The following is a 15,000-nucleotide window of genomic DNA, read 5'->3' on the forward strand; positions in this document are numbered from 1 at the left end:
TGGAATAGTTGGCGGTTCATTCCGCTGTGGTGACTACTAATGAATAAAGGGACTAAACCGAAGGAAAAATTTATGAAGAGGCATCGAAGCAATTTAAAGTACACTGTGGGGTACCACAAGGCTCAGCTCTTGGTCTGTTGATTTTAATAATATATATGCTACCGCTAGGTCAGGGGTCCTGGAGGGCCGGTGTCCTGCAAAGTTTATTTCCAACCGCAATCAGGCACACCTGGGCTAGCTAATCAAGCTCTCACTAGGCTTTCTAGAAACGTCCATGCAGGTGTGTTGAGGCAAGTTGGAGCTAAAATCTGCAGGACACCGGCCCTCCAGGACCGAGTTTGGACACCCCTGCGCTAGGTGATATAAAAACATGGAGTTATAGAGATCATAGAGATAATGTTTCTCACAGGTTTTTAGGACACTTGTGTTTTTTTTTTTTTTTACATTTGTGCCATCAAACTGTTATAGAAAAGTAAGATCACACACCTAGCACACTTAAGAAGCATAAGTGTGGTTCTTATGCTCCTAGAAACTAAAAAAAGACTAATAGAGCAAGAGACAATGGTATAAAGACATCTATAGTTGAACTAATGTTGGCAATCATGAATGCATTCGTGTGGCCCGTTTGTGTTACTGTGTTGCAGACTGTATATCTTGGTTTGTGGTAATAAGTCACACTCTGCAGCAGAATAAGAGCAGAGCAAGAATTGATCCTGCATGCTCTCTTGAACAAAGTGGAAACAAAGGCATCACTGCTGTCATCTGTTCACTGTCAGCTCCACATCCGTCAGCCAGAAGAAAACCTCGTCCCTGCTGATAGAGCTGCAGAGATTCAGACAGTCAATAGCAGAGCCTTATTTTAAACTCTATTCTTTCAGTTCCTCTGACTGCAGCTTTGTTTCCTTCAGAAACACAGTAATAAACGGCACAGAAACCACAACGCTGCAGTTGAGTAGACTGATACTCCTTGAGAGTCATTGGATGTATAGACTTCAGATGCTAAAGGAAGACTGTTAAAGTTGGAATGAAATTTACTCTACTTATTTTTGTATGTATAGAATAGTGCTTGTTGGCGACACGGTGGTGCAGTGGGTAGCGCTGTCACCTCACAGCAAGAAGGTCGCTGGTTTGAATCCTGACTGTGTCAGTTGGCATTTTTGTGTAGAGTTTGCAACCCAGGTTCATTCTGAAAACGTAGTCCCGTGGACGTTTTGTTTTCGCGAATAGAGGCCGCTGTGCGAGCTTTTTTGCATCTCAGACGACTCTCACGAGTGCCGTACGCGCCTGCGATGTTCTCGCGTAAACCCGCCAGAGGACGCTGTCCGACTGACTGAATGAATGACTGTGCGACCGGCCAATCGGCTGACACCACCCTCCTCCTTCCCTAAACCCAACCAATTTTACCGACTGACCCGCCCGCCCGCTTACTTCCCTAAACCCAACAGACGGTTTACAAAAACCGTCCAGAAAAAGAAAAGCTGTGCTGATTTTTTCACCATGTTTTCGGATTTCACCACGTTCTCACCCTGTTATGAACTCGTTCGCTTTATTTTTTGGATTCAGTTTTTGTCTGGAATCGCTCCTCCCCGGACTCGAACCCGGTCACCATGGTCAACTCCTCCTCTCTGCATCTGAAGTCTGCCGACGCACACGATGAGCTGACTGGACAAACTGGTTGTGGCGGGAAAACCCTCCACACGGAGGTAAGCGGTCAGCTGGCAAGCGCGAAAGGAAACGGCGTCATACCGCCCCGTAGCGTTCGCTTAAAAAAACTAATTGCAGCCATACGTACCTCCCGGGATGTATTTCGTGGTCTCCAGAAACGTCCTATGTTTTCAGAATGAGCCTGGGTTGAAAGTTTGCATGTTCTCCCCATGTTGGCGTGGGTTTCCTCCAGATGGTGAAACGTAAGTATTTTACGTTTTGTCATTTTAATGGCTAATTCATACAAATTCGTACGAGTTCAGTCGTACAAAAATATTCTATTTTAAAAAGGAGGCGTGGCACCCAACCCCAACCATCATTGGGTGATGAGGAAATCGTACTAAATTGTACGAATTAGATTGTACGAATTCATAAGAATTAGCCACTAAATCAAAACATTACGAAATGCCGTGAGATTGCGTTGGTCCAAACACATGCACTATTGGTGAATTGAATAAGCTAAATTAGCCGTAGTGTATGTGTGTGAATGAATGTGTATTGGTGTTTCCTAGTACTGGGTTGCAGCTGGAAGGGCATCCGCTGCGTAAAACATATGCTGGATATGTTGGCGGTTCATTCCACTGTGACAACTCTTGATGAATAAAGGGACTAAGCCGAAGGAAAATGAATGAATGACTCCAGCATTAATTCATCGGTTAATGACATGAAAGGCCATTAAAAAAAAAGCATCATCAGTAACAGCAGACAAGCGCTCAAAACACTTGGGTAAAATACATTTCCATATTTTAATGATATGCCACGTACGGTACAATGTCATTTAATGCAGCGCTTCTTGTCTATTCTCAGACCACCTTTATATCGCATGTCAATCAGGCAGTGCACAGCCCTAGCTTGTTTCTTGACAAGCTTTATTTTCAAAGCAGCTTTCCTGCCATCCTCTATTTCTATAGTCCTCTTATAAATCCACAGCTCCTGACTGTGAATGGTGGTGTCACACACTGTGACCAGCCGCAGACCTGACGATAATCACATGCGACTGACACACTCTTATGAAGACCATCAGTGTGTGACAGTTAGTCATTGTCTCTGACAGCAGAACAGTGGCTGCTTTTATTATTATAGCATTTTACATGAGAGTGTCACTAGAGATAGTTGCTCATTGGGGAGTGGAGGTCAGCTTTTTCATCATTTAAAGGGACTAAATTCAACTAGATAAATTCATAAAGACAAACTTTGATGTTTCATGAAAATGTATGCATATATATATATATATATATATATATATATATATATATATATATATATATATATATATATATATATATATATATATATATATATATATATATATATGCATATTTATATATATTAATATATATATATATATATATATATATATATATATATATATATATATATATATATATATATTTATACAACAGTTCTGTCTGGTTCTCAAATCTGATTGGCTGATAGCCGTGCAATATTTAGCAATATCAGAACTTCTACAGCCTCTTTACCCTTTGTGTATTACTCCGCCCACATACAGCCAGCAAAAAGCAGACACTAAAAATCTAAAGTTTAAAAGATGCTTGCTCAACTGTTTAACTGTCAGCTTATGGTTTGAATCCGGAAGAAAGTAGTTCCTCATACAAAAGGGTTTTTGAGACTCTCCATGTTTGATTTTTTTTTATATACACAATTATGTCATCAAACTGTTGTATAAACGCAACATCACACTCGTAGCAGTGCGTTATGGCTGTATATCGGCACTGGTGGGGGCACTAAAGCAACGCACGCCTCCCACCAGTGCCGATATACAGCCATATCGCACTGCTACGAGTGTGATATTGCTCATATATATATATATATATATATATATATATATATATATATATATATATATATATATATATATATATATATATATATATATATATATACAGATGAAGTCAGAAATATTAGCCCCCCTGAATTTTTAGCCCCCCCCGTTTCCAACACATTTTCAACCATAATAGTTTTAATAACTCATCTCTAATAACTGATTTATTTTATCTTTGCTATGATGACAGTACATGACTAGATATTTTTAAGACACTTCTTTAAGCTTAAAGTGGCATTTAAAGGCTTAACTATGGTAATTAGGTATCCTAGGCAGGTTAGGGTAATTAGGCAAGTTATTGTATAACAATGGTTTGTTCTGTAGACAGTGTAAGAAAAGTAGCTTAAAGCGGCTAATAATTTTGTCCTTAAAATGGTTTTAAAAAATTAAAAACTGCTTTTATTCAAGCCGAAATAAAACAAATGAGACTTTCTCCAGAAGAAAAAATATTATCAGACATACTGTGAAAATTTCCTTGCTCTGTTAAACATCATTTGGGAAATATTTTAAAAAGAAAAAAAATTCAAAGGGGGGCTAATAATTCTGACCTCAGTCATATATATATATATATATATATATATATATATATATATATATATATATATATATATATATATATATATATATATATATATATATATATATATATATATGAAAAGTTCAGATGCAAAACCCTCTAAATCCATCAGACCTCTTTTCTTGTAAATGAGCATCAGGTTCGTATAATTAGGTTCAGTAGTTTCATTTTATACATAATAATAAGGTTATTAGCTAGTAAATAAAATATATATTTTTTAAATGTCACTTTAGAGGTGACGCAGTGGCGCAGTAGGTAGTGCTAGGTTCTAGCCTCAGCAGGGTCATTTGGCGTTGAATTAGGTTAATTAGGTAGGCTAAATTGTCCATTGTGTATGAGTGTGAATAAGTGTGTATGGATGTTTCCCAGAGATGGGTTGCAGCTGGAAGGGCATCCGCTGCGTAAATCATAAGCTGGATAAGTTGGTGGTTCATTTTGCTGTGACGACCCCAGAATAATAAAGCGCCAAAGCTGAAAAGAAAATGAACATACTGTAGCATATTTTATAGCTGTGCTAGCACAAAAAGCATTTTGATGCTTTCGTTGTTGATGCTAACATGTTTTAACACTGTGCTAGTATGCATTATTGTGTTGCTAGCATGACTCTTCTAACATATTTAGCTCATGGCTACTATGAACTAGCATATTAACAGCATGTAAACACAGTGTTAGCATGATTCAGCTGTTTTATTACTATGTTTAACATATTGCTATAGCATGTTCTAAAGCTATACCAACACAAAAACCATGTTCCTAGCATGATTCTAACATATTCAAAATTAATAATTTACCCAAAATGGTAAAAACAAAAAAGAAAGAAGAAAGAAGATTTACACGATTATTTACAATTTATAAGGTGCATTTATTGTATGGTATTGTCATATATCATTGTAATATATCAAAAGCTTATGAGGAAAATACTTTTTTATTGGGTTATTTGTGAAAGCACAGAGAGATAATGATACATTATTATCACTGTGAGTGGACAGTAATGATTGCCTGCAGATGCACAGAATCAGCAGATGCACAAGTGGGTCAAGAAAGTGGACCAAGGCAGAAAAAAAAGGTGAATGCACAAAATTAGTTGGGATGGCAGCAGTCAGTCTAGTAGAATCTCTTTATGATGGATGGGCTTTTAGCTGCTGTGATTGCTGTATGGGTTAAACACATGGGTTGTTTTAATTTTGCAATAAATAATAGTTTAATGGTAAGTAATTTGCATCTTTTAGGATATGTAACTGTCTAATTTAGAGGCCATAATTCATTCATTCATTCTCTTGTCAGCTTAGTCTTTTTATTAATCCGGGGTCGCCACAGCGGAATGAATCGCCAACTTATCCAGCAAGTTTTTACGCAGCGGATGCCCTTCCAGCAAAACCCATCTCTGGGAAACATCCACACACACATTCACACACACACTACGGACAATTTGGCCTACCCAATTCACCTGTACCGCATGTCTTTGGACTGTGGGGGAAACCGGAGCACCCGGAGGAAACCCACACGAAGGCAGGGAGAACATGCAAACTTCACACAGAAACGCCAACTGAGCCGAGGTTCGAACCAGCAACCCAGCGACCTTCTTGCTGTGAGGCAACAGCACTACCTACTGCGCCACTGCCTCGCCCATAGATAAAAAACAATACAATGCAAAACACACAGCAAATCTGCAATGACTTGCAAGTGTACAGTGACAAGAAATTAAAGTACTTTTATATCCATAACCGATATCAAATGTGTCATTGATCAGATTTCCACCATAGAATAGTTTCTTAAGGATTAAGTCTGTCTAATTTATTCAAATTTATTAATCACATGATCAAAACTGTTTGTTTAAAAATTGTCCATAATTAAGGGGAACTTACACAGTTTCTCCACAACATGACCCTTTGTTGGTCATAACTCCTAAAAGGCTACCATCAAATCTATTTAATTGCAGAACATTGAATGTCATCAAGGAAAAAAATATAGAGAGAGATTATTTCTTATTTATATTTCTGTTACAGCTTTTATGCTCTATAAGTCTTTTAAATATATTGCTTTTACTTGCCTTGACAGGTTGAAGACAACTCCTGATGCCATCTACCCACAATCAGTATCTTAACCAACAGTGTAAAAGATGCCACTACTTACTTTAAGCCTGAAAGCGGAAAGTGCTCCAGACCTCAAGGGAGGATCTACAAGACTCTACATGAAAGCTTGAGAACACATGAACCTTCAGGAAACATGAGTGTGAACGATGAACACGCCATATCCTTCGGGACCCCCAATGAAGATAACTGCGACGAAATCAGGAACAACAACAGACATGCTGAGGATTCCCTGGATGGAGATGCCAATGCTAATGAAATCCAGAGGGTGGATGGAGGAACAACTTTGGAAACAACCGACACTGTGTCCTCTGGGGTATCGCACACTGAAGAACAGGTGAAGATGATTATTCAGGGCACAGATTCCCCTTGTGATGATCCAGACTTAGCAGAGTTTGAGATGTTGGAAATTCAGGAATTAGAAGATGATGGAGAGAACAATATTCCTAAAGGTGTCATGAAGGGAGCTCTATCCAACAACATGAAGAAGAGTGATGCAGAGTCTGATAGCAAAGTCTTTCCCCAGTTTTCTTCAAGTGAGCAAGAGTTTACTGTTTGTCCTCAGTCCACGAGCAAAGAAACAGTGAACAGCATAGCCAAAATGGAGTTTAGTTCTGAAAACGATGTCTTCGTCACTTGTCTCTCTACAATGTCTAGTCTTGGAGGAAGTCTTGCCAGTGCCCTGGACCATGCTGGTCGGACCCAAAGCACTGATTCTTGGCATGCTCCCTTAGGGCCCTACCGAACTCTCTCTGAGGATCTTACACTTGCCTCACAGTCCTGTATGACAATTTCAGACAAAACCCAGAGCTCTCTTCACACAGAGAACATGCATCATCAGTCAGGAAAATGTACAACACACATTGGCGGTGTTGATCTCAATCTTAACTCAACCATCTTGCCTGAGGAACCACTTTTAGAAGCACAAGAAAACCAATCAGTTATTGACTCTGTAAGATGCGAGAGCTCAGGTCAACTCACAAATGGTATGAGTGAATGTAGCATTACAAGAATCACAAATGTCCCTAACGAATCAGGAAGTGCCGGTCAGGACAATCCAAGAGAATCTGAAGTTCATGCAAATGAGTGCCATTTAACAGAAGGCAAGTCTCCGTATTTGAAACCAATATCCGCTGAGGAGAAACCAAGCAAACCTCTTGTCTCAGATAACACACAGTCTACTTCACACATCAGAAGGTTCTCCCATGATTCCACTGGTGTTATAAAGAATAAGCTTAAGTCACAGGACTTTCAGGAATTTCCTGATAAAATCTCAAAATCAAGCTCAAAGGGTTCACCTGTTCACTCTACTGGTTCTGAACCACAACCATACAAGAAACAATCATCTTTTGAAAGAACCAGAAGTTCTAGTTCTAGCTTAGAAAGGCGAAGACCTTGGGCAAGCCCTTCTCGCTCAGAGACCCCTCAATCCAATCATAGTTCACCTCGGAAGCTGCCGCCTTCATCACCAGCCAAACATTTAAGCACAAGAGAAGCAAGTCAAGAACAGAGTGAATCTTTTCAAAGGGGAACCACTGGATTGAGGCAACCAAGTAAAAGTTTCCTCACTAGTAGTAGCAGTCTCCCCAAAACTGTCATTCTTCAACAACCCTCTAGAGCGGAGTCTGAATCTAAGAAGTCTTCTCCTCCTCAGAAGCCCAAAAACGTAAGACCAAAAATCATAACCTATATCCGCAAGAGCCCCCAAGTAAAACAAATGTCTGAAGGTCCCTACGAAGTATCGACACTTCCACCAAGACTTACGCCATACGGTAGCTCAACAACCTCAAAAGAGCCCAAGACAGAGGGGTCCAGAGGTTCACCCGTGTTGAGCTCCTCTAATATTCTGTATGATAAATACCGGCAGGAGGTACAGAGATCAGGCTACTACTCCCCTCCAGGACTAATGGCATCTGGAATCAGGCCACCCAGCCATACTGTCCCCCATAAACTTGTGGGCAAATCTGAGAGTTTCCACGGGAAGCTGCCGGATCAGTGCTTACATGAGGTGGGTCTTGTCTTGTGTATTATAGATTCACAGTTGCTAATACAGTACTTTAAAATGCGTTGTGCTCAGGGGAGTGTTTGCAGTAAGCACAAATTATTGACTGAAGATGTACTGATCTACTGGCCAGGTAAAAGGATCAGTTCTGTTAGCAGTGCTGAGAGCAATCATGTCATAGAGATTAGGGCTGTGACTGTTGGAAGTTTTAACCACCACAGTGGTAAGGGGGTTGACCACTGCCACTGTTTTGGTTATTGGCAGGGGCCTTTCTCCATCCACTGATTTTCAAACATTTTGGGATATAATTTTAGAATAAACACTTTATGATGGTCTTAAAAGTTTGGAAGATTTTTCTTATCTTCAGCAGGAAAAAGACATAGATTTGATGTTTTATCATGGGGAAAGTGAAACTGAAGTAAATGTTATAAATAAATAATATTAAAAATATTGCTGAGCGACATGGTGATTCAGTGGTTGGCACTGTCGCCTCACAGCAAGAAGGTCACTGGTTTGAGTCCCAGCTTGGTCAGTTGCCATTTCTGTATGGAGTTTGCATGTTCTCCCCGCGTTGGCGTGGGTTTCCTCCGGATGCATGCTCTGGTTTTCTCCACAGTCCAAACACATGCTTTATAGGTGAATTGAATAAACTAAATGGACTGTAGTGTATGTGTGTAAATGAGTGTGTGCGGATGTTTCCCAGCACTGGGTTGCAGCTGGAAGCGCATCCACGGCGTAAAACATACTGTATGCTGGAGAAGTTTACAGTTCTTTCCGCTCTGGTGACCCCTGATGAATAAAGGGACTAAAGAAAATGAATTATTGAATATTATTGGCTCTCTCCAATGTTGTATTAAATTTAAAAACAAAGATGTCCAAATATGCTTTTTGCTGTTCCAGGTTGGTAGAGCAGTTCAGCTAAATACCCATGATGCTGCTGCTGCTTTCCGCTTTCCTAGAGCATTAAAGCCTCAGCTCGGACTTGGAGCCGTCACCAGACAGCCTGCTACTAAGAACAGGACTGTTGTGCCAGGTCAAAGGTCTGCATCACCCCTCAGTTATATGGCTCCAGCTGTTCAGGCTTCAAGTAGTCACCAGGAACCCCCAGGTCAGTAGGCACCAAAACCCTTAAAGTCAAGTCCCCAGTTATCAGTTGTCTTTGATCAGAATGGGCAATGCTTAATTTAATAATATTGATTTGCTTTATGCGTATGCTTAATTTTTATTTCACAAAACTTGACAGGAGTTCTATACTGCCAGAGGCGGACTCATTAATTGTATTGTAATACCCATACGTAGACTTTACTTCAGCTGAGATTATGAAGTGCCATTATTTTGGTTCAAATATTGATCCTTACAGGTATTACAATTTCTATTTGAATTCTATTTGTTCCTTGTCATGCATTTACACATAAATCTAAATTAATTGGTCTCACTTTTAGTTGTTCCTCTATTAAATGCGATTTTGAATTTAGTCTCTTCCTTGCCTTCTAAAAATGAATGTAGGCACTGGATTTTTGTGTCATTTGTGTGAAATATCAGGATCAATGAAGAATCTACACATTTCAAACTTCTTTTGTGTTGGTTACTGTATATAAGTGGGCATTATTAAGCTGCAAAAGTGCTGCAAAATGCTTTATATGAGTGGTATAAAAGTCAATTAAAATCATATGACTTGTTCCAAGTCTCCAAGAATTTAGGCCGTACTCACACTAGGTACAGTTGCCTCGAACCGGGCCAAAGCACGCTTGTCCCCCCTCCTGTCTCCCCCGACGGCCCGCCCTCACACCATAAACGGGCTTCGCACGCTTACGTCATTGCTGCTGTGCTGTTCAGTAAGTGCTCTTGCTCAGCACAGTGGAGATTTCTCTAGTTGTATCGTTTTAGTCGTTTGATATGCAGTCAAATATTTCGCAAAACAGTCCTTAGGGATGCGGTGACGCAGTCAGATATTTCGCCGAACAGATCCGCCAGTTTTGGCGCTCATAAACAATCATAAAGCCCTCGTGCTGCAGGAATGAGGAGGTCTGCTGAAGGCGTGCAGCTGTCGTGCAGTGAGGGGTTTGCGTCTTTAATAAACTACGACAGTTTGCGTTCACTGAACAGTAAGAATGATTAATAAATCCATATGAAACAGCCCCTTAAAAGTCACGTCTCGCTTTCAGTTTCTGGCTTTGGCGCGTTTTACACTCACACACAAGCGTACCGCGCCAAAGCACAAGTGAACCGGGCTCAGGCACACCTCTTCCAACCGGGCCAGGGCCGGCCAAGTGAACCGTGCTTGAGCCCGATTCAGCGCACTCACACTTCTCAAACGATCCGGGAAATGGGCCTGGGCACGGTACGGATGGCATAGTGTGAGTAGGCCCTTAGATTCAAGTCCAAAGATTAGGTATTCCATGCTTTGTTATGTGTAGTGGATAGTAATACCACATTAAACTGTCTATCAATGAAGCACTCAGATTTCTCTTCTGTCTTACAGTGGACCAGAAGAGACTACCCTTGGGTATGTCCCCCAAATTTTTGCTCCCCAAAGCGGGTCAATCTGGACTTCGTCCACCCGGCTTCTCCCATCTGCCTCCTGCTCGACTGGCTGCCTTTGGCTTCGTCCGCAGTGCCAGTGTGTCATCTGTGTCCAGCAATCAATCAAGCGACAGCGCACATAGTGACCACTGCCGAACCAACCGTGAGTTTCCCAAATCTTCTTGTCATCATTCTGCTGTCATCCACACGCAAAACACACTTCATGTGCAGGAGTACACATGAAAACTGGGAAAACACATTGGATTGATAGATTTCATAGATGCTGCAAATTCCTTTGTGCTCTTCTAATGGTACTGTATAATGCAGGGGTGCTCAACCCTGTTCCTGGAGATCGACCTTCCTACACAGTTCAGCTCCAACCAATCAAACACACCTGATCCAATTAATTAGGACCTGAACAGCACTTGATAGTTACAGGCAGGTGTGTTTGATATGGGCTGCAACTGAAATCTGCAGGAAGGTAGATCTCCAGGAACAGGGTTGGTTTATCCCTGGTATAACGGTACTGAAATTTTCTAACATAGACTCATTCTGAAAGCGTAGCCCTGTATACATTTCTGGAGATTCTGCGGATTTTGTATCCAGAAGTACATATAGCTGCATTTCGTCTTTAAAATGAACCCTACAGAGCGGTATGATGCTGTTCCTTTTAACACTTACCAGCTGACTGCTTACCTCCGTATGGACAGCTTTTCCACTGTTAGCAGTTTGCCCTGTAGCTTGTCAAGCTGAAAATGATTCTAATTGAGCTTCAGGGTTTTACGGAAATATATCGCTTTTAGAAAAGTTTATCTTATATCCTGAGATTTTACCGAATTGATCTAAAATTGACATGGCGGCTGGTGTTGATTGTAGGGAGTTATGCTGCCTTTACACCTGATGCAGAAGAAGCATCAAGCGCATGTTAAAGTCAATGCAAAGATGCGAAATTTGTGGGGGGATACGCGTACATGGCGCACTGCGAATGACGCGAATTGCGCGAATGGCGGTGTGTGAATTGAGCTTTTTGTGCGTAAATGCCATTTGAATAATACACAAAATTAAAACATTTATTCATTCATTTTTTTTTCTTTTCGGCTTAGTGCCTTTAATAATTAGGGGTCGCCACAGCGTAATGAACCGCCAACTTATCCAACATATGTTATCCAGTTGAAATGCCAACTGACCCAGCGGGAACTTGAACCAGCAACCTTTTTGCTTTGAGGTGACAGAGCTCAACAATGCGTCAGCGTGTTGTCCACAAAATTATATCATTGAATAAAATAATGTTCACAAAGCATTTTCGGTATAGGTTTTTGGCCAAGTGCATCCAGAATTTTCGGTTGCGGTATTGGCCCAGAATTTTCATTTTGATGCATTCCTGTTTTCACCCTTATTTTCATTGAGAAAATTAACAATGACTAATATAAACTGTGTTTTTCTTTTATTTAAAAAAAATAAACAAGGTGAGACATGTTCAGAGAACCATCTTCCTCTGTCTGGACGTATTCTGCTCCGTATAATGTTAATATTTTTAATGATTTTATATGTTATCTAATAGAAGTTAATAGTTTTGATAAAGGCAGTCATACTGTTCCTGATATGTAACTTGTTTTTGTAAGTTTAAACTTCTGGAACCTGCTCATGTAATATTTGTGTCTCTAGTTAGGAACAACTCGACGATTTTCTTCTTATTATTATTTTTTTAAATAAATTTTTCTGGATTCTAGAAACAAGTATTGTGCACACACCTCTTGTCTGTAGCTGAAAAGCTGAAAAGATGATGTGAAACAGGTTTGGTTGTTATAATCAGACATAGGCCCTGTTTACATCTGCTATGAAGCTGGGTTTTGGTTGTGTTTCCATCTGGAGTTCAGGTTCATTTTCAACAGTCAGGTCAAGAGATCAATAAAGTTAGTCGATAAAAGGAGGATGCTGGAAAAACAGAAATAGAAAATATGAGATTGTGCCTCATGACTATAATAATAATAATAATAATAATAATAATAATAAAAGCACACATTTGGCTACTATATGAGGAGTCATAATACAATTGTCTATAATCACAGAACTGACTGAGTGTCTTTCTTTCCTCTCAGTAAATGTACTACTGAATTGTTTTTTATTTTTTATGACGGCTGTATGACGCCTCAAGCAATGCGCTTACTAACTTCAAAGCATCTGCTTCCTCTTAATTGCCACACAAGCTGCTGAAATGTCACCCAACCCCCCACATTTTTCAGGGAACTCAAAGTCTATTCAACATATTCACTTCAACATCAACATCAGTATTTTCCCCTTGCAAGGTTTGGACTTGTGACTACTGAGGGAAAGTTGATTGAAAATACTTGCTATGAATGTCTATAATATATTCTTTTTAAGCACCTCAAGATAGATATTAGATTTTGTCAGTATTTTCTAGGGTTGGGTATTGCACTGTACAGTGTAAAGAAGCTGTTATTTCAGCCTGATCTCACGAGAAAACGTACGTATTTTACGTTTTGCCAGTTTAGTGGCTAATTCGTATGAATTCGTACAAGTTCAGTCGTATGAAATTGTACGTTTTTAAAAGGGAGGCGTGGCACCTAACCCCACCCGTAAACCCAACCATCATTGGGGGATGAGCTAATCGTACTAAATTGTACGAATTAGATTGTACGAATTAGCCACTAAATAAAAAAATTGCCGTGAGATTGCGTTGGTTATAGACCTTTTACGCAACCGGAAGTACGTCAACAACGTGTAAACCCAGTTCCGGTATGAGTTTTTTTTTGGCGGAGAAATGGCAGCTAGAGTGTTTTCGGCGAGCCTGAGTTGTCTTCCGAAGTTAATTAAATAAGTAATTAAATACATGCAATTAAAATAGGGGAGAGCGGGGCAGAACTTAACACAGGGCCAGTTGTAACACACTTGTTTTAAATACTTCCACACATGCTAGTATGATAAAACGTAGTGTATTTACTACATGTCACAGCAATAAATTGTTTCATTGTTAAAAAAATATATTTTATTTTTTTAGTTGAGTTTCGTGAACAGCTTATATTATTAACATTAATTTGTTCAGGTAGAAATGCATAACGGTACACATAGTTGACTAGCATTGACTAAATACACTATGAACAATCTTACCTGCAGGTGGGATAGAGGTAAAGCTGGTTTTATATTTGCACATTCAGACTTTCCCCTTAACAAAATAATTTCTTTAAAGTATTATTTCCAAACTCTAAATAGCGAAATCATATTAGCAGCCAATGACTATCAAAGTACAACATTGTTCACAGTCAAATAACCAGCGTTAATGTTGTTTTCAAGTCATATTTGCATGCTAATTTCGATCGAATATTCAAAGTAACATGGTAAACAATATAGAGACTTGTAAATGAACGAATGTGTGAATATAAAACCAACTTTACCTCAATGCAGGTGGGTGTGTCACGTAGTCGTGATCCATCCTTACTGCACCATGTCGCTATCTTCACAGCATAGCTGTTTAGACTGACGTTCTGTCGTATACTGACTCCCTTCTCAAAGGAGCTATAAAGTTGTTCCAAGGGAATAGGCTCGGGACAACATCACTCTTCAGGAGACGAATGATGCAGCCACCACTGTAATCATCCGGAGCGAAGTGCCGGCTGCAGACATAGGTGCTAGCTGTTTTTACATGAAAACTATGCCCTTCCTCTCTTCAGATCGCCTGTATCCATTTGGGTTTCAGGTTTGGATCCAAAGGAAATGAATGAAATAAAAGGTAGGGCTGTTTTTGGTTAGAAGACGAACAGCCTGGAACACAACAGAAACTGTGATTCTTCGACTCTGCCATTTTTCGTATCTAGGAAAAGGAAGTTCTAGTGCACTACATTGACGTATTTCCGTTCGAAAAAGTGCGTAAAAGGTCTATTATCCTGTGTTTTGAAACCTCACCCATGTTCAACATCCAGTTATGACATCAGCAGACGTCCTGACATGTCTGATGCTATAGTGGGCACGCATTTGTCTCAAGGCTCGGACAGCTGAGGGGTCAACAGTGGCGCCTTCCCTTTCCCTATTTTATGTCCCCTCCTAAAATCCCGAAGACTCGTCTGCTTGTTATTTAAATCCGGCGACTTGTATGTGCATGTGGCATTTTTGCTTGATGCGGTGCTCGCTGGATAACATATAAAGCAGCTGTTGACCTCACCCTAGTTTAAATGTCTGCGCGCATCTATAGGCCTCCACTTTCACTCTGGGAAAAGTGGAGCTGATCGAGAGTTTGGCTTTAAAG

At 40.1% G+C, this 15,000-nt stretch overlaps 2 protein-coding genes and 1 long non-coding RNA gene across 4 annotated transcripts in view; all 3 read left to right on the forward strand.

Moving 5' to 3' along the window:
* The window catches only part of LOC147833556 (uncharacterized), a 486,957-nt gene that overhangs the window by 402,266 nt on the left and 69,691 nt on the right, over positions 1 to 15,000 (forward strand). The window lies entirely within an intron of this gene.
* The window catches only part of rcbtb2 (regulator of chromosome condensation (RCC1) and BTB (POZ) domain containing protein 2), an 824,162-nt gene that overhangs the window by 54,657 nt on the left and 754,505 nt on the right, over positions 1 to 15,000 (forward strand). The window lies entirely within an intron of this gene.
* The window catches only part of mtus2b (microtubule associated tumor suppressor candidate 2b), a 55,183-nt gene that overhangs the window by 11,280 nt on the left and 28,903 nt on the right, over positions 1 to 15,000 (forward strand). For both annotated transcript variants that reach the window (XM_087283483.1, XM_087283484.1), the window contains exons 2-4: positions 6,183 to 8,222; positions 9,117 to 9,324; positions 10,699 to 10,902. In XM_087283483.1, the coding sequence (XP_087139609.1) occupies positions 6,351 to 8,222; positions 9,117 to 9,324; positions 10,699 to 10,902 (2,284 nt within the window). In that variant the 5' untranslated portion in view covers positions 6,183 to 6,350. The remainder of the gene's footprint in view (positions 1 to 6,182; positions 8,223 to 9,116; positions 9,325 to 10,698; positions 10,903 to 15,000) is intronic.

Source organism: Danio rerio, chromosome 15 (genome assembly GCF_052040795.2).
Source record: "Danio rerio strain M-AB ecotype USA chromosome 15, GRCz13ab, whole genome shotgun sequence".
Classification (NCBI taxonomy): domain Eukaryota; kingdom Metazoa; phylum Chordata; class Actinopteri; order Cypriniformes; family Danionidae; genus Danio; species Danio rerio.